Genomic DNA, 24,091 nt, shown 5'->3' on the forward strand with positions numbered 1-24,091 from the left:
GTGGGTCTGATACCAGTGATGAGCTCGCTGTACAATGTGACCTTCGGGATCCTGCCATCTTCCATGCGGCTCACATGGCCAAGCCATCTCAAGCGCCGCTGGCTCAGCAAGGTGTATATGCTGGGGATGTTGGCAGCCTTGAGGACTTCTGTGTTGGAGATACGGTCCTGCCACCTGATGCCAAGGATTCTCCGGAGGCAGCGAAGGTGGAACGAATTGAGACGTCGCTCTTGATTGACATACGTTGTCCAGGCCTCGCTGCCGTAGAGCAAGGTACTGAGGACACAGGCTTGATACACTCAGACTTTTGTGTTCGGTGTCAGTGCGCCATTTTCCCACACTCTTGGCCAGTCTGGACATAGCAGCGGACGCCTTTCCCATGCGCTTGTTGATTTCTGCATCGAGAGACAGGTTACTGGTGATAGTTGAGCCTAGGTAGGTGAACTCTTGAACCACTTTCAGAGTGTGGTCGCCGATATTGATGGATGGAGCATTTCTGACGTCCTGTCCCATGTTCGTTTTCTTGAAGCTGATGGTTAGGCCAAATTCATTGCAGGCAGCTGCAATCCTGTTGATGAGTGTCTGCAGACACTCCCACCCATTCTAAGTAAGAAATGGCCCAGCAGCATTTAATTTTTTTTATTTTCAAAATATACTTTATTCATAAAATCTGATTAAAAAAAAAAATACATTAGAAAACAGTTCCAAACAGCACCAAGTCAAACATTACTAAGAGTACACAGGAGATCAGTTACCTTCAATGAGTTGCCTAAGAATGCTTCCATTTCATTTTACATGCCATGTACATTTTACAGCAAACAAATATTTTCCGGATACAGTTCGAGGGGTTTTCCATGGATCCAGCCCCTCAGTTCAGCTTGGTGGGAGACCTTACACTGTGGTCTTTCCCCATTGAACCTTTGCTGCGGCTGCCCCAAGCTTTAGTGCGTCCCCCAACACGTAGTCCTGGACCTTGGAATGTGCCAGTCTGCAAGATTCAGTCGTGGACAACTCTGCGCTGGAAGACCAGCAAGTTTCGGGCAGACCAAAGGGCGTCTTTCACCGAATTGACAGTCCTCCAGCAGCAGTTGATGTTTATCTTGGTGTGCGTTCCTGGGAACAGCCCGTAGAGCACAGAGTGTTACAGAGCTGCTTAGGATGAACCGCGACAAAAACCATTGCATCTCTTTCTACACCTGCTTTGCAAAGACACATTCCAGAAGGAGGTGGGCAACCGTCTCTTTCCCCACCACAGCCACCTCGAGAGCATTGTGCGGAGGGGGTGAGACTTCGGGCATGCAGGAAGGATCTGACTGGGAGGGCTCTTCTCACCACCAGCCAAGCTACGTCTTGGTGCTTTATTGATGATGCAGTTGAAGCCACCGCCTGGAATGACAGGCCTGGATGTCGCCAGCAGCAGTGGGAGCTGCTGGAAGACAGTCAGCCGCTCGCTGCATTGAACAGGGGCGTACACGTTGATCAACCGGAGCGGAGCATTGTTATACATTACATCTGCTACGAGGAGGCGACCACCCACCACCTCCTTAACTTCGGCGATGATGAAGTTACCTCCCCGCAGCAGAATACCCAGGCCGGAGGAACACTAATCATTACCCCCTGTCCAGATCGATGACCCGTGGGACAACCATCGCAACCATTGCCTGTAGGTGCTGAGGTGTGGTATTCCACACTCCTGCAGAAACAGTAAGTTGGCTTTGACCTTGGCAAGGTAATCCAAGGTTGAAACACATCGCATAGTGGATTTAATGCTACGCACATTAATTGAAACAATCCTTATACCCATTTTTAAGTTAGCTGTTGCTTCCCATACCATTTGTCCTTTGCTAGTCCCAGTCCTTCGGTATGTTCCTGCTTACCCATAGTGTATGCAAGCTGTTTCACGATCGTTGGGCTCAGAAACCCCTCCTGGTTTTTCATACAGGGTTTGTTCCGCTGGGGTGACGTTGGGGGGTCTTGTAGGCAGCAAGGATTGGGCTGTCCTCTGCTGTTCCCTCTGTTCCTCCTCGAAAACATCACTGCTCCCAGATTCCCGGAGCTGGAATGCGCCAGACATGTCGTTGCTCTTGGTGTCCCGGAGCTGGGATGCGCTGGGTTTGGGGCGCGCTGGGCCTATCACAGCTTCCAGTGCCCGGGGGCTGGGGGGCTTTATCTTCCAGCTCCTTTGAGTTCTGCTGCCTCTTTTGCAGGTGCCGTCGTTCCGGCACTTACTCGTCCATTGAGGAGGAGCTGCTGTAGTCTGTCTCAGACGGTAGCCTCCTCTTGCCACTGGTTTGGGTGGTGGCCTGTTCTGCTTTTGGAGGTTTTTGCTTTGTGGTTTTCCTTTGTACCACTTGCCACTGACCTGTTTGTCCATCTGCTGCCTCCTCCTCCATTGATTCTGTCTGTGGAGGAGGGGTTTCCGGGCACAGGGTAGGTGCTGGGTCGCTGGTTTCAGTTGCCTCCCCTTTCTTCTCCTTCTCAGGTAGACTTTCCTCGCTGCGGAGAGGGTTGCTTGTCTCCTTTCCAGCACCAGACGCACTCGTCATTCCTTCTCTCGGCTTTTTCTTGGACCTTGCCGCCTGAGCATAACAGGCAGCATTTGGGGCAGGTTTTATAGAGCTGGTCTGCCGCACCACACAAGTTGCAACACTTACTCTGCTTACGGTCCTTGGTCTGATGGCCTTCCTTCTTGCAGACAACCATACTGCAGTTAGCTACCACGTGACCAGATTTGCCATAGGTGCGACAAACTCTGGGCTGCCCCGCGTAGACCAAGAAGCTTCGACTTCCCCCGATAGCGAAGCTGGAGGGAGGGTGGATGATGGCTCCATTGGCATCGACCTTCAAGTTCACCTTGACCTGCTGCTTGCTGGTCCAAATCCCAAATGGGTCCTTGACATCAGTGCTGCTGCCGGCCACCTCGACGTACCTGGCGAGGAAGGTGAGTGCATCCACGACAGGAACATGGGGATTATAGAGGTGAATTGTCACCACCTGGTCACGTTGTGATGGCAGCATGAAGAGTGGCCCCGCTTTGAGGATGGACAGCGGCGCCAGGTTCCCTTTCTCCTTGAACACCTTCAGGAACCTGATGCATCCCGCCACATTCTTGAACATCACATCGAAATATCCACTGCTGGGTAAGTCCTACAGGCAGAAGGTGTCCGCAGCTTGGAATTCACAGCAATCGATGAGGATTTTCACGATGAAGAAGGTACGATCAACCGGTGCATCTCCTTCACAACCACCCAAACGGTGTTACGCACTCCCAGGCTTGAAGCTCAAAGACTGGTTATAGCCATTTTTATTCAAAGCATACCCAGGACAGGATGAAAGGCCACTGATCATGGTTCCTGTGGTTAAAACCTTCATGGCCTCCTGCTGCTTCTGCAAATTAACCCTAGAGCAGGTTCCTGTCTAAAATTCACCCCAAGGCTGCAGTTGTTAGAATCCAATGATGGTTGACTACATCTGAATCAATGTCCAGCAGTTCACATGAATGAACAGCATGTTTTTGGCATACTTTATCAATTCACTGACTGAATTCTGATTAGTTGGAATGTAATTTGCATTCAAATTTATCACAAAAATGACAACAGAAGAGGCCAGTTGGTCCAATGCCTCTGTGTCTGTGCTGACTTTTCAACAAGACCCATCTACTATGGATGATCTATTGCCTTCATTTTACCTAAAGTGCATTTTACTTATCTGCTTTGAACATTATAATTTCTATATTCCATCTGTCATAACTGAAACTCGTTTGTCTTAATATAATGTCTGGTACTTAAAATAGATTTTATCACATTCCAAGAAAGAAACTCTGCACTGTTCTCTCATACATTAGATGACTTATTTTTTCTATCTGGCTAATGCCAAATACATTTTTCCACTTCTATGCAGTAAGCCCGCTCAAGGTCATTGTACTACTTGATGTGCTTTCCCCAAAGCCTCAACTATAATTCTCGAATGGAACACTTAATCATTAAGTGCAACCACTTTGAAACATTTTTAAAACTCTTGCATATACAACTTAATTTTAAGGTTGGATGTTGACATCCTTTACTATAATGAGAATAAACACAGCAATTTTGGTGAAGCTCTCAAAAGCTCTTCTAGTGAGTGCCTCAAGCCAGTTCAACTGTGTTACCCACTACTGCAAAATGAACTAAAACTGTGACATGTTAGTATGAAATTGTTTCTGCATGAAGCCAAACCAGTAACTGAAAGAGTGATGATATATGCATATTGATTAGGCCTGTGCACTTTTGGAATAATGAGAATCTACCTCCAGTGGCAGCTCAGATGCACATATTGAGACCTCAGTACAATCTCTAATTACTTGTTATCTCTCATCATTAAAAATTGAACATTCTCCAACATACTTTAATCTATCCTCCCATTTTAATTGTATTTGCATTCCTGACTATTCCCCTATTACAACCATTTCCTTTTACATATCCAGTTCATATAAGTTATCTCCTCTGGAGCCTTTCGTCCATGCATACAAACAATAAGGCATGACTTAAGCTTTGAGAAGAAACTTTCAAGTCCAAGGTTGCTACTTCCTGCTATTCTTACTAGTATTTCCCTTTAATTCTCCCTTCTCCTGGTTTATTTTCCCTGTGCCATTCACCATTCTCTGAAATTGTTATTTTCCAAACAAATGTGCTAACTGCCAGGAGGCGAAATAAGATTTTCATTCTTGTAAGGAAAGGATTATTATTTATTGGCTCTGCTTGGCTCAGACAATATGCAAGAATAATAGCAACAAACTCACAGTTTATCTCACATATTAGAATTAGAACATTACAGCGCAGTACAGGCCCTTCGGCCCTCGATGTTGCACCGACCTGTGAAACCATCTGACCTACTATTCCATTTTCATCCATATGTCTATCCAATGACCACTTAAATGCCCTTAAAGTTGGCGAGTCTACTACTGTTGCAGGCAGGGCATTCCACGCCCCTACTACTCTCTGCGTAAAGAAACTACCTCTGACATCTGTCCTATATCTTTCACCCCTCAACTTAAAGCTATGTCCCCTCGTGTTTGCCATCACCATCCGAGGAAAAAGACTCTCACTATCCACCCTATCTAACCCTCTGATTATCTTATACGTCTCTATTACGTCACCTCTCCTCCTCTTTCTCTCCAACGAAAACAACCTCAAGTCCCTCAGCCTTTCCTCGTAAGACCTTCCCTCCATACCAGGCAACATCCTAGTAAATCTCCTCTGCACCCTTTCCAAAGCTTCCACATCCTTCCTATAATGCGGTGACCAGAACTGCACGCAATACTCCAGGTGCGGCCTCACCAGAGTTTTGTACAGCTGCAGCATGACCTCGTGGCTCCGAAACTCGATCCCCCTACTAATAAAAGCTAACGCACCATATGCCTTCTTAACAGCCCTATTAACCTGGGTTGCAACTTTCAGGGATTTATGTACCTGGACACCAAGATCTCTCTGTTCATCTACACTACCAAGAATCTTCCCATTAGCTCAGTACTCTGCATTCCTGTTACTCCTTCCAAATTGAATCACCTCACACTTTTCCGCATTAAACTCCATTTGCCATCTCTCAGCCCAGCTCTGCAGCCTATCTATGTCCCTCTGTACCCTACAACATCCTTCGGCACTATCCACAACTCCACCGACCTTCGTGTCATCCGCAAATTTACTAACCCACCCTTCTACACCCTCTTCCAGGTCATTTATAAAAATGACAAATGACATATGTCGTGAAACACCACACTTGTGACTCCCTGATTCTGTATAATCAATGTTTTATAAATAAGCTTGCTTCGTTAGGTCATTGGCGGAACTTTACCGTCCCCTCGACGCTGTGGCTTGTGGTGTGGGGGCTGGTAAAATGCTGCGGGGAAAGACCCGCCTCGACCCACGACGCAGAGAAGGGCCCGCCGCATATTACCAGCGGCAGCAGGACCTTGGTGCGACCCCTTCATCAGCATATGTAAATGAACAATTCAAGTATGCAAATAAACTTAACTGCAGGCGGCGTCCGTCCCACTCCGATATTACGGCCGCCGTTCGGCCTTCGCGAGCCTTAGGAACTCCATCTGGAGTTCTGGGCAAGAACCTGGTAGGGAGAGGGAGTAATAAAATTTTCAGGATGGGAGGGGTGGAGGAGTGGGGAAGTCAGTTTTCATTGGGGATGGTGGGAAGGGGTTGAAGGGCAAAAGATTGAAGGTTTGGGGACGGGGAGTTCGAGTATTGCATAAATCAATTGATGGTCATTTCATTGCCTGAAATGGCCACTGGGGGTGGGGGGGGCATTGGGGAAGAGCCTCCATCACCTATTTTCAAATGTCATAAAAATCCTTTACATAGTCCCTTTAAAAATTACATTTATTCGTGCGGGCTTAAAGCCCTTTAAAAATGGCGTCTGCACAGTGGCGCCAGACGCCGTTGCCGGGGACGAGGAGGCTGCCCCCTCTACGTTGTCATGGGCGACTGCTCCACCCTCTCTCTTTAAATGAGCCCCAGCACGTAATATCGCGGAGGCTCAGGGACGGCGCATCCGCACAGGATGCATGCTGTTCTTGGACTGCGCCGCCGCAAACTGGGGCGCACTGATAAAATTCAGCCCATTATAAATCTTGAAGTTTTTTTTCACCATGTAGTCTTTTCAAATCCCTTTTTTATTCTGTGAGAGGTGTTGCAGCAGCTATTTGCCAGTAGAATGATGGTGAACAGTTATTTGAAAGAGTGGGATCTTGGCATGAACATTTTAATAAATTGACAGTCTATTTCTGGCCAATTAAACGTAACTGCAACAGTAAGTGCAAGATAGCAATCTCAGTCCACTGAGAATTGCTTGTTAACTTTGCCTATCACAGCTGCCCTTTGTAACTATCAGCTGGAAAGGTCAGATGAATATGGAGACACGGAAGTTCCTTAGAGCCCAACAGTTAAATGTTTCGATTGATTTAATAAATGAGATTTTCATAATCTCTCCTTCCCCCCCGGCCAATGTGGAGTAACTTGTATTTTAACCTGCTTTCCTGCTTTTTCATGTTTTGAAACAACATTAAAAATGTAGGCAAATGACACCTGGCAGTGTTGTAAACTTGTGCAATAGTATGTTCTTTCTCAGGTCGAGACCCCTCTGATTTAATGATTTAGGGTGTTCAAGTGCAAGGCAAACATTGTGCTTGATTTTAATTCCCTTGGGCTTGATTTTAACTTCCTCCTCCTGGCTTCTGTCAGGTAGGTGGCAATTAAAATGGGGTGGGGGCTTACCTCCTTTCCTGCCTTGACTTGGATAACTGCAATTATGAACTGCAGATAGCAAGAACTTTTACTCTCTTTCCTTTTTTCTTGCTTTCTTCGTCTCCCCTTTCCTGATCTGACCATTTTGGTCAGTTGGCAAGCAGCATGCTAATGACGCCTGACCATTAAACACAGCCAACCTGCCTGCTGCCACCCCTGGATTGGCATGCTGCTTGCTTTCGTGCATTTCTCGTCCAGTAGTTAAAATTAAGCCCAGTACTGTCAGCTGATGGCTATGGCTTTAGACTGGAAAGTGAGCACCACTCCTATTTTTGATGGAGAAGTTTGTCTGCTGTTGGATTTTTCGAGCAGATTGCACCTGCTGCTGATACAAAAGTTTTGAGTGATTGTGTATACAAACAATAATAACAGGTGAGATGTTCAACGGGTCATTCAATTTGGATGTAATTGGAACAGTATCATACATAATATCTTCCGGAATGCTAATTTTGTTGGGATAAGCAGCTACATGTCTGAGATTTTTTAGACTGCTTCCTGAACTGTAAAGATTACATTGAGTTTGGAAATCAGAAGAACAATTAGAAGCATTCAAGTGCATTTGGAAATGTTTCCTGACATCTGATTGGCCACAGGGGTGTCCCACTTTTTGGTTGTCAGATTCTAGCAATAACAGATTGAGGAAAATCCCGTGTGATTCCTTTTATTATAAAGTATTTCACTAGTATTTCGCAAGAAAGAATTATGAAGTGAATGTTAATAACCATTAGCTTATGATTTAGATTTTTCTTGGCCCATTACCTTAAAAGATTTATAGCAGTTACAGGAAGCATTGTCGGAACTTTCAGACTACACTGTTGTCTCTGACCCACCTTATGACAGCACTGACAAATTAAAAGACAACTATATATTTTCAAAACTATTTTTTTAACAATATTAAACTTGCAATCACAGTATAGTTTTTAACTGAGGAAAGCAGTCTGGTTGTATTCCCATCCTTCAATCACACTTTGTTCTGTTAAAACTCTGTACTCTGTGTTCACTAGTGCCTAGTTCTAATAAGCAGTACAATGGAAACAGGTATGATGCATCAGAGTTCCAATTTTATTCTGGAGACCAGTTGATATTGTACCATTTTGTGAACATTTACAAATGGAATGATAGCCAAGATTTGAATTAGTATCCAAGAGAATCAAGTTGCCTGATTTATAAAATGAAGCCTGATATGGAACGAAAATTATACGTGCTGGCTTTCCTTTCTGGGCTATTCATTTAGTTGGCAGCTCCCTTATAGGCAATACTACTGAATGCAGGCTGTGAATTGTATTGGGGATATCTCCTGACATTGAATCCAATAGCACCACTTGTTCCTTCTGATTTCTCTTTGAGCCAGTGTTTTTATTTCCTTTTGGGACTTTTGTTTTATGTAGAGAGATCAAATTGAACAATGCTAGATGCAAAGACTGGAAGCACCTACAAATTGCCAACCATGACTGGGACATCAATGGGATCCCCTTTGTATGGATGAAGCAAAGAACATGAAGGGTGAGTTAGTCATTCTAGTGCAAATGTGGTGACCAAGTAAGTGAGGTATTGCCACAGATCTGTGAGCCTCCCTTGTGGTTGGGAAAGGAGAACGGGACGAGGCCTCAAAAAACTGATAGGGCATATATCTGTTCTTACTGCGCTATTGAAATGCAAGCACAAAGTAACTTGCTATTTATCTGATCTTAAAATCACTTGTTTATTTAAGTACTCCAGAATATTTTGTTGCTAATGGCTTGTCTCATGACAGCGTCCTCCATCAATTCTTGGCAAGTCCATCGGTTTGAAGACACATTAATCCCCTGTGAGAACGCTGGATTTTGTTCGGATACAATTGCATTTAAATCACAGTACAAAATGCACAGAATCACTTACCTTTATTTTCTACCTTGAAGTCTTCAGGAAGAAGGCTGTCTTGCCTGTTGCCAAGCACAAAAGCCAAGAAGGATAGAATAAGAGCATCGAGGATCCCAATTATAGCCAAAATGTAGGCCCAGCGAACAGAACATGCTCCCAGCGTGTACTTGTCAGTTTTGTCCCCACACATTTGTTTGACTGCATCTGAATCCCAGCCATCGGGGTAAATCATGCATCCCATTATGAGGCCAGTAGCTAAAGGGAAAATAGTCCTTGTTATACAAATGTTTTTTGCAGCATGCAATGGGAATATATACTGATTTATACAATAATAATACAACATTTATCAACATATTTGACATTTTATGAAAATTTAAGTAGTTTGTAACAGCACATTCAAAAATTGAAACAAATACTTCTCCCTATTTGATTTTACTGAAAGGCCTCTTGTGCAGCCATTTACAATTAGCATTGAAACAAATGAGCTTTTAAAAACAGGGCTGGAATGAAACATTTCTGCAATTTCACCTTCAGCTAATGAAAGCACCAGCAAACGGAAGTCATGAAGGCAGAGCTGTCAAAAGTGAGAGTCTTTCCTTTTTCAATGTTTCTATTATAGCCAAAGTAATATGTTAATTTATTGTATTGTCATGCTTACGGAGGGAACAGTGATGATCTATGAATTGAACTGGAGGAATTGTGAAATAAAAGTCAACTGTTGAACTGAACTACAAAAAAGGATACATTTGTACTATAGGCAAGATGGAGTAGAGGTCAAGTGACCCCTCCTGCACTGTCAATAAACATGCTTATCTGATGAAGACAAAAACCATTATCCACATCTGAATTAGCTTTGGGAAAGCACATTGAAATGGAAAACAGCCCATTCCATGTTAACAACTCCTATCATCAAGAATAGAGCTACCAAAGACCTTTGCAGATAGACTGACTCTGCAGCCAAGAGTAAGGTAATAGGAGTGAAATAGCACCACTTTATCACAATGGGCCACATTTAGATGCCATAATGTAACAATGGTTCCCATATCCTGGACCATTGCATGAATCATCCCATGGAAGAGGGCCGTTAGTCACCTGACCAACTCCCCAACCTGACCAGTTTCTACCTTAAAAGGTATCTCTCTCTGGAGAGAGAGGCAGAACAGCCAGAATGGCTATGAAACCGTTCCAGATAAGCAGGAGCCCTGCTGATAACATCTTTTAACTACTGCAGCAGAAAAATTGCTAGGTGATTTTGGAACTCTCCATCTGCGAAGGTGAGCCAGGATTTCCACCATCGACTTCGGTTTGAGCTTAACCACAAGGAGCCTGCAACATTTCATCCTTTTCAAGATGACGAACATTCAGGCCTGCACCACTGAAAGATTTCCTCCCGAAAAGCTTCTAAAGGGCTTTTAAAACAACAAACTCTTTTACAACAATTGGACTCTAATTTCATGCTACCCTATACTCTAACTTTGCGTGTGTGTGAATGCGTGACTGGGTGAAGTAGTAAACATTTTTTGGTTATTGCGTATAAAATAAATGTTTCTCTTTTTAAACCCGTGAAAATCTGTCGTTTTGTCTGTTTATTTGACCTGAATTTTATCGGCGGGCTGCGCATCATGATGACGTAGAGGAGGCGACGGCCGCACAGGCGCTGGTGCCATTTTTAAAGGGCTTCAAGCCCTTTAGGATAGATTTATATATTTAAAGATGCCGGGTTGATGAAAAAATTCAACAAATGTTTATTTCAACATTGCATCCCTTCTCCCTTGCCCCCCGCCCACTGAGTCCTCAACACATCAACTGACCTACCCCCCAAAAATACAATTTCTGAAATTCCACATCCACCCCCCCCCCCCCCCCCGAACTTCAATATCTTTTATCCTCCACCCCTTCCTACCATCCCCACAACCAATAGGAATGGTTTTCCCCACTCCCCACCGCCGTCCTGATAATATTATTTCTCCCCCCTCCCCATCAGTGCCTCGCCTCGAAACTTCAACGGAGTTCCGAAGGCGCACGAGTTGTGGCGGTTGGCCGTAAAATCGGTGTGGGACAGCCGGCGGCGGCAGGTAAGTTCATTTGCATTTTAATTGAGCTAATTTCAATATTTTAAAGAAGGCCCCGCCCCTGCAGGTAATATCCGGCAGGGCCTTCTCGGTGTCATGGGTTGTGGCGGGCCGCTCCTGCTAGCATTTTACAACCCACGGCATCGAGGGGCTGGTAAAACTCAGCCCAGTATTTGCGGTCAGTTGAGAGGTGAAAAGTGGAAGTCACCCATACCACTACACATCTGTAGCATATAGTACATGATCTCTGGTGGTATTGTTCACTATCGCCTGAAGCACAGTTTTGAGAGGAGAAAATCCAGAAATCTCTCAAATCTTCCACTGCTGTTATTGGCTGTTTCTGCCAGATCTCCAATGTCTGCCAGAAAACTCCCACGTACATTAAGCAAGATAGTCATTTCAAGAAACAATGCAAGTTAACAAAGCCATAAAATGTGCAAACAAAGCAATGGGATTAATTTCTAGAGATAAAATTGAACAGTGTAGTTACATTAAACTGAAATAGAAATTTTGTTAGAGCACACTTGGAGTACTATGTATAGTTCTGGTCTCCATATTAGGGAAAGCATATAGAAGCACTGGAGAAAGTTCAAAAATAATATACGAGGATAATTGGAGACCTGAGAGCTTATAACTATCAGGAGAGACTGAACGGGTTGGGTCTGTATTCTCTAGAAAAAGCAAAGGCTGAGAGGTGACCTGATAGGAGTCTTGAAAATTCTGAAGGGGTTTGATAGGGTAGATGTTTCCACTTTTGGAGGAGTTTAAAACTAGAGGCCATATGTACAAGATAGTCACTAATAAATCCAATAAAGAATTTAGGAGAAACTTCATTACTCAGAGTGGTTCGGATGTGGAATCTGTTTTCACATGGAGTAGTTGAGGATAATAGCATGGATGCACTTAAGGGGAAGCTAGATAAGTACATGAGGGAGAAAGGGATAGAAGGATATTTTGATAGGGTGATATGAATGGGCTGGATTTTAAAGCCCCTCCCCTGTCTGGGTGGGTGGGGAGGAGGGGCCGTCCACCGACCCCGACAGCGACGGGTCCCATGCCACTCGTGGCAGCCGCCCCGCCACTCGGCGATTGGACCTCCATTTAAATATGTCAACTAATTTACGCACCTGATTAAATGAGAGTCCCTTTATCGCACCGATCTTCATTCGGGCGGCCGACAGTGCCGTGCCTTCGAATTCACGTTCGGGGAAATGTGACGCGACACCTGTGGGGAGCGGGGAGGAGGATTGTTCCACAGTGCGGGCGGGGGGGAAGGGGTGCGTGTGTGGGGTAACATCGCTGCGGATTGGTCAGGGGGTTGATGAAAAGGGGAAAGATGCCGAATTTTGTGGGGGAAAGGTCAAATTGTTAAACAAATTCCAGGGTGAAAAAGGGCAGGAATGTTTTGAAATGATATTGTGGGTGTGGAGGGGAAATGAATTTAATGAAAATTTAATTTTTTTTTGGTCTTTGAACACACCTGGCCATTTAATTGTAAAATCTCCAGTAAAGGCTTATCAGCCCTTTAAAAATGGCGCCGGACACCGTTGCCTGCGACGGCTCACCTGCCCCCTCCACGTGATCATGGGGGGGGGTGGGGGTGGGGGCGGGCGCTGCAACCATGCAAATGAGCCGCCATGTTTGAAATCGCGGCAACTCCGTGACATGGTGCTTGTGCGGGTTGGGTGCATTTTTTTATGTCCACTGCCAATTTCAGTGGCAGCCTCTTAGAATCCAGCCCAACTTGTCTAAAATTCAACCAGCTGCATCCCATCCCATCCCACACTGGGCTTCCCTCACCTATTACTCTGCCTTAATAAAAGCAAAATACTGCGGATGCTGGAAATCTGAAACAAAAACAAGAAATGCTGGAGTCACTCAGGTCTGGCAGCATCTGTGGAAAGAGAAGCAGAGTTAACGTTTCGGGTCAGTGACCCTTCTTCGGAACTGCCTTGACTGGCTCCCATCTCCGGTGCATTAATTTTAAATTCTTTGTACTCATTTACAAACCCTTCCAGGCCTCATCTGACTCTCTTTCCTCATCCTTCCATCCTGACATATGAATCCTCACTCTACATTCCTTGAACTCTGTCATGTCTCTGCATTCTGGGATTCTCTTTCCAGCCCTACTGCTTTCTGTTACTTCTCATTGCACCTTCAAACGCTTTTTGGAATTCCAATTGTTTTATCATAGCTTCAGTCACCTCCTTAATTCTTCACCTAGCTCCTGCTTGTTGTATAGTCCCTTCTGTTAAGCGTTTTGTATTGTTTTGTGCAATAATGGAGCTATATAAGTGAAAATACTTGTTCTTCAGTTGGTTATAGCACTCTGGGCAGAAACATGCACAGTTTGCTGCTAGGTAAGCTCAATTAAATATTTTACAGCACACTTCCCTCACTTCCTCCCTGTAAATATCAGTGCCCCAACGCTAACTTTTTTCCTCCTAGGCATCAAAGATCGGGGGACGGGAGGGATTGCCAATGTTACGAATTCTGCAAAGATTACAGGGGGGTGTGCCAGGGCTGAGGAACCCAACCCATTGAGGGGCATGGGGACAGAACTCCTGGCCCACAAGGAGTTCAAAGACGGGCAAAGTTTCCAAACCTGCCTCTGCTTCTGCTGACCAGTCAGCTCCTCCCACCGTGCTGCTGTTGCCAGGCAGGCAACAGGTCCCTCTGCTTGGACCTTAAAATTACATTGTGATGCAGATCACAACTTTTGAATCTTAAGTAGACCCTGCCTGCTTTTTATGGCAACCTAGTCCATTGTCATTTGGTAAATATTATGGCAGCCAGGAACACAGTGGCTCGGAGGCGAGATCATCATTTTTAGGCCTTTAACCCCTCTTCTGACTCAATAAGGGGATTAAAACCAAGGCCAACATGTCCAATCCCAATCCTCTACTGCCTTCTAAAAACACTAAGTTTAAGTTACATCCCACAGGAAGGCAGCATGATCGGAAGGGATGAGTTGCTGTCCTGATTTTTAATTGCAATTTATGTTGGCTGGGTCGGGTTAAAATTGGGCCTTAAAAATTTCCTCCAATCCCACATTTAAAATTAACTATGTTTGTGACTTGAATGCATTGAACAGTGAAAGGAGTTGGCATGCACTTCTCATCCAGCTGCACAACTAATTGAATATTCCTGTTTTTCACCTTTTGCCTGATACTGCCATGTGGCCCTGATATACTGTAACCACAGAAAATTAATTTAATAGCTTCCTTTAAACACCATATGGATATGTCATGCAAACACGAGAAAATGCCAGCTAGTTGAAATAATTGCTTTAACTTAGCCTTCAATAAACCATTAGCCTTAATTTGTGGATTTATAATAGGTAGCACTCTTTGCAGACCAGGAGGAGCAGATGTTCTCTTGACCCCTCAAGCAAACATTCAAGGTTCAGCTGATTGTTGCTAAGATTGGTGACGGTGACCTCGACCCCTGATTTCTAGCTTTCTATCCTGCCCCGCTACATGTCGATCTTTAGCCGTCTGCTCCATGTTTGTCTGACTTGCCCCCCAGCCCATCACACTCAGTTCTGATCTTTTTCTCCCTCTTTCCTGATTGTCAAACTCAGACCCTTCCCACTTCCAACAAAGCTTCAGTCTTTCCCCATTGCCAGAGACATTCCCTGTCTTGTGACCTTCTATCACTGGCTTTCCCACCTGACAGTTGGCCAGCCTGTCGATCTGCCAGCTGGGAAACACAAGAAAATAAATGAAAATGAGGTCTTGCCATTAAATTTTGCAGGACCCCTGCATCCTCCAAGATTTCTGGGCTCCCCCTCCCCCCTCCAATCCCACATCCCTCCACAGATATCCAAAGTTCCTTTACTTGCCACGTTTTTTTTTTCATTCTTTGTTTTTCCGCTTTCAGGAAGTAGCATTTTTAATGATTACAGAGGATCTGTACATGATGAACTGTCCATTGCAGGGGTCGGCAACCTTAATAAGAGCCATTTAAAAAAAATTCAGTCAAAAATACAATATCGTAAGAGCTGCAATGCTGTTAATCAAATGGCAATAATAATGAAAAACCAGACAGATACACATTTCAATAACATTTTAAAGGTTTTTGCAAAAAAGTTGTTAATCGAAACTTTCTCACAAGTACATTGTTAAAAGTCTTTTTTAAAAAGTGAAACAAGCCATTTAATTACCATCAAAATGGGTTTGATTGGCCAAGGTCAGGAGCTGCAAATGAATCCTTAATGAGCTGCATGCGGCTCTGGAGCCACAGGTTGCAGACCCTTGGGTTCGTGGATAGGATGAGAACTGATGGGTTAATTGGTCTTTTCACACTCTTTCTGTGTATTAATTTGTTCATAATATTACAAACCTGCTAATCATGTGGGATACACTATTGTTGGAAAAAGGTTTGTCCTAGTGGTTCATGGAAAATGATGCTGATTGTCTCATTCAGCCTGAGGAGGCGTACCAGTAGTTATGATTAAAATCCTCAGCTATATCGTGATGTAAGGTCCAACAACAGAGGAGAAATGTTATAATTTTGGAAATGAGTTAAATTCAGTAGTTCTGGGTTATGCTTTATTTCATGTGAAGGATAAGCTGACTTGAATCCTACTGAAGGTCAACAATTCGGACAACAGATTGAGTCCATGGATATATAAAATTGATACATTTTGTGCTGTTAAGTTGCAATTGAAACACTGCGTCGAACTAAGGATGCACTCCTTCATTTGGGAAGTTAGGGTGCACATTCTCGAGGACTTCTCATCTATAATAACTTCTTTGTCTGCCTAGACTGTTTTGATTGGCCAGTTTAGGGGCCAATTAGGTTTATTTAATGGGCAGTGCCTAGCGATGCAGAAGCATGTGGAGCACATGGAGGACTGGAGCACGTGATGCATGTGCGGCTGCAGGGTCAAGGTGGGGTTGGTGAACAAAAACAGTGGAAGTTCAGGGGAGCCCCACAACTAAGTTAGCCTGACTAGATTGTTTCCATCAGGGATGGGGATGGGAGTGATGGAAGGAATGGGCTGGGGATGGCATGGGAAGGATGGAATGGCTTTGGATGGGGATGGCATGGGAGGGGTAGATGAGATGATGGAATTGGTTAAGTGTGGCAAAATAGCGGGGACAATTGTTTGATACAACTTATTATTGGAAAGCTAAAAATGAAGATTCACTGGATTTGAATGAAAACGTTTATAGAAAATGTGTTGGGTGAATTAAAAGAATACATCAGTGTTGATTCTATAGACGAAGATAAGTCTATACCCTTCAGAGTTTCTACACAATGTAACTCCAATGGCTATGCAACCACACAAACTCTAGGAAGTAGCAGTTATAATGTTGCTATGACACTTGAATCCGATACAAGGACTTTGTCATGGAACAAGATTGATAGTTAGGAAGTAGTTTTCTTCAATGATGGATACTGAAATTATAACATAGATTTCAAGGAAATAATGTTAATTCCTCGAATATGATTGAGCACATTTGATGTAAACCTGCCTGTTTTTACATGGACAGTTTTATGTAGCTTTTCCCAGAGTGAGAGTTTTTGTTCTGTTAAAGTCTTTGGTGAAAGAATAACTAGAAGTCCTGTATTTAAAGAAGTACTGTTGCAATAATGGTCCTAATTTGACTGAAAATGTTTTGCAGGTCTCTGCTAGTTAATTATAATCCACAATGTCACTGTTAATCTTAAGATTTCCAAGAACAGCTGTAAAATTCTCCACGTTCTGCTTCTTCATACTTCCTCTCCCCATTATTCCAAATTATCCACCTTGATGCTGTCAGCCTGTGCTAAACTGCAAACGTTGAGGGAAGTTTTAGCAGAGAACATATTTGAGGCCTGAGACTTAAAACCATACTACAAATCAAAAAGTATTTATCTACTGTGGTCCTGGGTGCCAAGAACACATCATATTAAGATTAAGAATCAGATCAACTGATATATTTATTGCTGTAAGTCCAAGTGGTGTAACCCCTTTACTTCTGAGGTATGGAATAAGGTTAGGATTTTAAACATTCATCCGTTATGCCATGCTTGTCAAACAAGCTATCTGTTTCCCCAGCCTATTTAACTGCTATGGGGTGAGCAGAAATCAGTGTTATTGAAGGAAAAGGCTTTCAAATGTTCAGAGACACAAGTGTGAGTAGGATGTAATAGGGAATGGACACCAACTTCATCTCCACAAGAGTAAAAGAGCATTCATTAACCTTTTCTGACAACAGCTGCTCAGCTGTAAATGCCAGAGAAAATTATGTGATGCAGTCTAATCCTAGTTCCCCAATTAATGATATGACACACTTATGAGACAATAAAGCAGCGATGACCAGCATTTTGAGAGAAGTGTTTCTGGGCCTGATTAATTTTGAATGCATCATGGTCATGTGAGCTATTTGATGAAACTGGTGGTTTTTTGATTAATTGATCTCTTGAGATCTATTCATCAACTGATGGATTTCTTGTGTAGCTTTCTGCCAGCAATATTTTAAGAATTATAAATCCATCCTGTCAAGCTTTTGCAGTGACAATATTATAAATATAAATCTTGATGTATGGTACTCATCAATGAGGGGATTAGAAACTGTAACTTGAGAGTTATTTGCACAAGAATAAAAAGTACTTGGTACCCAACCTCTGCCTAATGAGCAGCGAGAAATGCTCTAATTTTGAATCCAATGTAACTCCATAATTATATATACTATTTTATATATTGAATGGATCACGCGTTTATATTTGTTTTTATCATGCTATTTAAAACATTTGATTTAATTTTCTTTTCTTAGACTGAGAGATGTTAGCAATGTTTTCCAAGTCACTCAATATAGAATCATGCTGAGCACAAAGCAAGACACCCCCCCCCCCCACCCCCCTCCCCCAACTACAGCACTGCAACCTGCAGAGCACAGGTATGGTCTAATAGTGCACGGACTCAATCTGTAGTCACACCACAGTTTGGAGAGAATGCTGTAGTTTTTGAACCCTGACTTGGGTCCTATGCTACATACTACAGCAAGACCTCTAAATCACCAACTGAAAAAGTAAGCATTATTGTCCATGTGTCTCTGCTGTGCCATGGTGAACATAAGTTCATTTTTCTGACACCACCACAACATCCCTTTTTAAGGCAAACTGCAACACATCAGGAGCTGCCCTCTTGCTGGATTTTGCACACTCTAACCAGTGTGCTTTAGGCCAAGCTATTTAGGCAAGGCTTTCCTATAGCTGTAACCAATTCAAGTTAGGAGCAACCCTTTCATCACAAATACAAAAGCAAAATACTGCAGATGTTGGAAATCTGAAATAAAAACAGAAAATGCTGGAACTACTCAGCAGGTCTAGCAGCATCTGTGGTGAGAGAAACAGAGTTAACATTACAGGTCGATGACCTGAATCGAAAGATGAGGTGCTGTTCTGGATTTCAATTAGGCACTTTACAGTCTTCTGGACTCAACATTGGGTTCAAAAACTTCAGCCTGTAATCTCTTCCATCTCCACCCACCCCCAACCCCCCCCTACCCTGCATTTTTGTTAACTTTTCTTTGCATGTTTCAGTCTTAGTCTTATTTCCTCTGGTTTTGCTTTTGGACAGCAGCTGCTCATTATTCTGTTATTGACATCTCCTCTAGACACATCTTTTATCTCTTGATTTGTCCCATATTACTCCCTTTAGCTCTGCTCCACCAGCTTTTAATGTCTCCTGTATTCTGCCCTATCACAGACCTTCCCTTTTGTTCTTTATCCACCTTCTCCCATTTGACCGACTTAAAACCTATTACATTTCTAACTTTCCCAGTTCTGATGAAGGGACATCGACCTGAAACGCTAGCTCTGTTTCTCTCTCCACAGATACTGCCGGCCCTGCTGAGTGGTTCCAGCATTTTCTGTTTCTATTCCTTCATCACAAAATTTGGTGTAGCCTCACCCTACACGATGGGTGCAGCTGTGCCCATGCCTTTGTCAAGTGCAGCCTAAATTTTGCTGGGACTGCAAAATCAGGTTATAAGGCAAAGCTAACTGCTGAGTTTGCCCAACCCTTGTTATACAAAGGTGACATTGAACCATGTACTCTATGCTTATGATTTAAAATTGTTGTTTAATGGCACATGCGAGAGTAGTCTAATGTTGCCTGGAAACTTGATTAAGACTTCTGCAATTAATTTTGCTCCCAATTTCTATTTTATTGTACCAGGTAAAACCAGCACTAATCAATTACTCAATGGTAGATCATTCACCAAGAAAAAAAAATACGGATTGATTTTAACTGTCGGCAGTGATGGAAAAAGCAATGGCAGCTTGGCCATTGTCATATACACCACCCAATTTTCCTTTCTGTTGACTTAATTGGAAAGGCAGATCAGGTAGGGTATATAAAAGACTGCATTGTCTGTCTGCATCTAAAGTTAAAATCAGCCTGATAGAGTCTTGGAGCTATAATCACAAGTGATGGATTTTTTCTCAGCCTTGAAATTATGCAGTGGAATATTATTTTGCAATCTCCTTTAGCAGGCAAGGACTCAATGATCTTTCACGGGAATTAAATCAGTAAATTATTGAACCAAAGGAGCCTACTCATTTGCAAACCATTTCAATATGAGATTACTTTCCTCCTTTGGTTTCCTGAACCAAAAGCTTTAGTGAGGAGCATGACTACAGATAGAGACTCATTGGGCTATAACTAACATATACACAGCTAGACTTGATAACACAGCAACTACTCTTGACTTGTGGAAGATGTCAATCTGCAGCAATTTTGGTAGTCCAGTCATTTCTGTAAACATGAAGTAAATGGAAAGTCATCCTGGAGCATAAAGGAGCCCCAGATGTGATATGGATTTAAAGGTATGAATGTTCAATGCATTTGTCTGAGTTTTTTCCTGTGCTAATTTAGCAGAGGTGCTAACTTGGATTACTGCCACAGTAAAATAATGAAGGAAGTAATTTATTTTGATCATGGTAAGATCTGAGATGCTAGTATCCCATAGAATAATTTCAAGGCTTTGCTTTCCAGTTGATCCTTTCTAATAATTGGTAATATTTCTTCCAAACTCTTTAAAATATTATTTTAAAGTAAGCAAGATGCAATATTTAAAATAAATTGATATAACATTTACAATAATCTGCTTTACTACTGATGATGGGTTGTGCTTTGAGAAATATGGAAAGCATATTTTTTCATAAAGCAAATTGTGTACTGTTAGGAAAGTGCTTCCGCTTTAAAAAAAAATCCAACATCTATGGAATCTTCAAAATCCAAAAAATGAATCTATTTCTACAATTTAAATATGAATCCTCAAAAAATATTTAACAAAAAACGGAAGTCACCGGAAGGACACTTGAGGTCTTGTTTGAAAACAGCATTTACTGGAAATCACATGCTTTCAGCTCAACAAAGAACAGAAACCTTGGTGACTTGGGGAAGATGTTTACAGAGGAGTGACATCACATTTTATGAGGGTCAGGGGTTCTGCTGTTTGGTTTCGCTTCTGAGATATTGACTGGACTTTTACGCCACCCCAACAAGCTGGATGGTGGGGGTGGCGCGGGTGGCATAAAATGGAGCGGGAAGCTCTTGGAGGTCTTACCAACCCGCTTCCGCCTCTGCCCCACTTTATGTAGGGTGGGGGGGGGGGGAGGTGAAAAATGGGCCGCCCACCCCAGGCCAATCAAGGCCCTTACGTTGCCAATTAATGGCTACTTAAGGGCCTTCGCCCGCCTCCACATGGATTTTACGCATGGCAAGCAGGCGTCCTGGAGCCAGGATAGGCCGCCTGGGAAAAGCTGGCGGCATCTCTGCGCCCCAGGGGTAGGCCCTGACAATCGGGCACAGAGTGTCCTATTGAGGGCTGCCCCCCATTTCCCCCACCACCCCCAGGACCCAAGACGCCTCGCCCTTTCTCTTCCCCCCCCCCCCCCCCCCCAAAACGACCACCCTTGCCTTTGGCAGGGCCTGACCGATAACCCCGATGAGGCGATCCAAACTTACCTGGACTCCTGGCTCCGTGTCCTCAGCTGGGCTGCAGTCCCAGCAGTGGCCACCGCTCCTGGTGGTGCTGCTGGGGCTAAGAGCTGCCAGCCCGCTGATTGGCCGGCAGCTCAATGAGGCGGGACTAACTCCCTCAAGCAGGTGAAAATCCTGTCTCAGAACAATTAAAGCCTGGGGACCCGTAAAATGCATTACAGATCCCCAGGCTAGGCGGAAGTTGGTTCGCCACTGACTTTTACATCGATGGGCAGACAGGAGCCGGCCAATGTAAAATCCAGCCCATTGGTTCAGTTGGGTGTGGACTGTGCTGAAAGCAGTTGGAGATAAGCCTACCAGAGAGCAGTAATCACTAGCTCATCCTTTTCCATCTCTTTGAGAAACCCTGAAAATCAAGCAGCATTTCTCCTGAGATAGTCCTGGAAGGCCTGCCGGATTAATCTGCAATGCCAAATGAAAGCAACTGCTCCAGAAAAGATCCTAGTAACCCGTCACCGTATACCCAGATGCCAGACCAGAAGAGACAACTGATATCCTTCCATATCTTTTTTTTTCTTTCAAGAATTAGCAAGTATTTAGCCATAGTATTTTTTTGTCTTTTTTTTTGTAACAGACCTCTGCAGAGAGAATTTCTGTATTCTTTCAGTGTGTGTTTGTGCATATATGAGTTTGTATGTTGGGTATTTAAAAAGGGAACTTTCATATTTCAATCTATGTGTTAATGCTTTGCTTCATTACTGGATAAGTATTTTATAATATGATAATTGTATTGTTTATTAAAGAAACCTGGTTGGTGTATTTTATTCAGGGTAAAGAGTGGAGTAAATGATGTTATTGGTACCTGGGTGAACATTTAAATATGGCTGCGTTTGCGAGCGAGCGGGGGCTGGGAGGGGGGTAACGAGCGATCGGGGGGTGGGAGGGAGCGAGCAAGCGGGTTTGGGGGGGAGCAAGTGTGGGGGGGGGAGGACTTCGGCTGTACTCTCCCTGCTTCCCCCACCGCCGGTCTCTGCCTGCATTATGCGATGACGTCATCTGCGCATGCACCAACCGGTCCTGGCAATGCGGAACGCAGCGCATGCACAGAATAGGAGCCAATCTGCGCCTGTGTGTAGTTTATCACAGTCTGATGACGTCAGCTGCTGCTGCGTTGTCAATAATCACTTTGTTTAAATATATCTTGTGACCTGTGGAGAAATGGAACTAGAGAAAGATCATGCACTCCTCCCGCCTCAGTCAGAACAATACATATCTTTTTTATTTGTTTGTGAGCGTCACTGGCTAGGCCAGCATTTGTTGCCCATCCCTAATTACCCTTGAAATGAGTGGCTTGGTAGACCATTTCAGAGGGCATTTTAAGAGTCAACCACATTGCTGAGAGTCTGGAGTCACATGTAGGCCAGACCAGGTAAGGATGGCAGATTTCCTTCCTTAAAGGGCATTAGTGAACCAGATGGGTTTTTACAATAATTGGCAATGCTTTCATGGTCACTAGACTAGCTTTTCATTCCAGATTTTATTAACTGAATTCAAATTTCACCATCTGCCATGGTGGGATTCAAACCCATATCCCCAGAGCATTAGCCTGGGCTCTGGATTACTAGTCCAGTGAAATTATTACTACGCCACTGCCTCCCCGCTTTTGACATATGTACTGATTAGCCAATGCCATAACTGTCAAAGATTAAACTTATCTTTTGAACTCCATTTTGCAATCTCCTTTAGCAGACAAGACAAGGGGCGGCGCAGTGGTTAACACCGCAGCCTCACAGCTCCAGGGACCCGGGTTCAATTCTGGGTACTGCCTGTGCGGAGTTTGCAAGTTCTCCCTGTGACCGCTTGGGTTTTCGCCGGGTGCTCTGGTTTCCTCCCACCGCCAAAGACTTGCAGGTGATAGGTAAATTGGCCATTGTAAATTGCCCCTAGTGTAGGTAGGTGGTGGGGAATTTGGGATTACTGTAGGGTTATTATAAATGGGTGGTTCGGCACAGACTCGGTGGGCCGAAGGGCCTGTTTCAGTGCTGTATCTCTAAATAAAAACTAAATTATCTGGTTATAATCACGCCAAATATTGACCTATTACTCTGTACTCAATTAGACTTTAAGGTGAGGTACTGGCTGCTGCCATTTATTTCTTGCATTCAGATCATTGTAACAAGACTCTTGTTGTTTTTCATTTATTGAATCCCTCTCCTTTCCCCTTTCTCATTCTTTCTAATTTCCTTTATTCTCGAGCTGAGAGCTTTCAAGGGAACATCATTTGACATTCTGACTTATCCATAACTACTTAATCTTTGTTCTATGTGATCAATTCTTTCTGTTGCAGTTTTTCTTCTGATATTCTCACTAGAGAATGCTGTCTTTTTAATTTTCAGAGCTAATTTTTTTCATTGTTTTTCCTTAATACTGCATTACAAATAACTGGTGTAGCATAGCAAATTTCTCCATACTTGATAACGTCACTTTATTACACAATTTTAAAGGTTGACATCATTGACATTCTATGCAACATCCTCCTTAAACTGGATAGTAGCTTTGAAAAATTGCTAATTAAAAATCCATCAACTGCCAATCAATTTTCAATTATGTGCTATATTGCTAATAATCAGGTCAAAAAATAATTTTGAACCCAATAGTTTCCAAATAATTCAGTTTAAATCCTTACCTCATCAGGGGTTCTTTTACTATCCAGGATGACTTTGCATTTTCTTCATGTTTAGTGAAATAATTGGACTACCAGAATTGCTGCAGTTTGACATCTTCCACAAGACAAGAGTAGTTGCTGTGCTATCAAGTATAGTTGTGCATATGCAAGTGATAGCTCACTGAGTCTCCATCTGTAGTCATAGTCAGTTAATGTGTCCTTACAGACTAAGGCTTTTGGTTCGGGAAACCATAGGGGG

The 24,091-nt window shown here is 43.5% G+C and overlaps 1 protein-coding gene across 1 annotated transcript in view; it reads right to left on the reverse strand.

Annotated features, from left to right (window-relative positions):
- Positions 1–24,091, reverse strand: part of LOC137384022 (LHFPL tetraspan subfamily member 5 protein-like) — a 137,140-nt gene that overhangs the window by 857 nt on the left and 112,192 nt on the right. The window contains exon 2 of the mRNA XM_068057588.1: positions 9,171–9,407. Coding sequence (XP_067913689.1) covers positions 9,171–9,407 — 237 coding nt within the window. The remainder of the gene's footprint in view (positions 1–9,170; positions 9,408–24,091) is intronic.

The sequence above is a fragment of the Heterodontus francisci genome, chromosome 25, assembly GCF_036365525.1.
Source record: "Heterodontus francisci isolate sHetFra1 chromosome 25, sHetFra1.hap1, whole genome shotgun sequence".
Taxonomy (NCBI): domain Eukaryota; kingdom Metazoa; phylum Chordata; class Chondrichthyes; order Heterodontiformes; family Heterodontidae; genus Heterodontus; species Heterodontus francisci.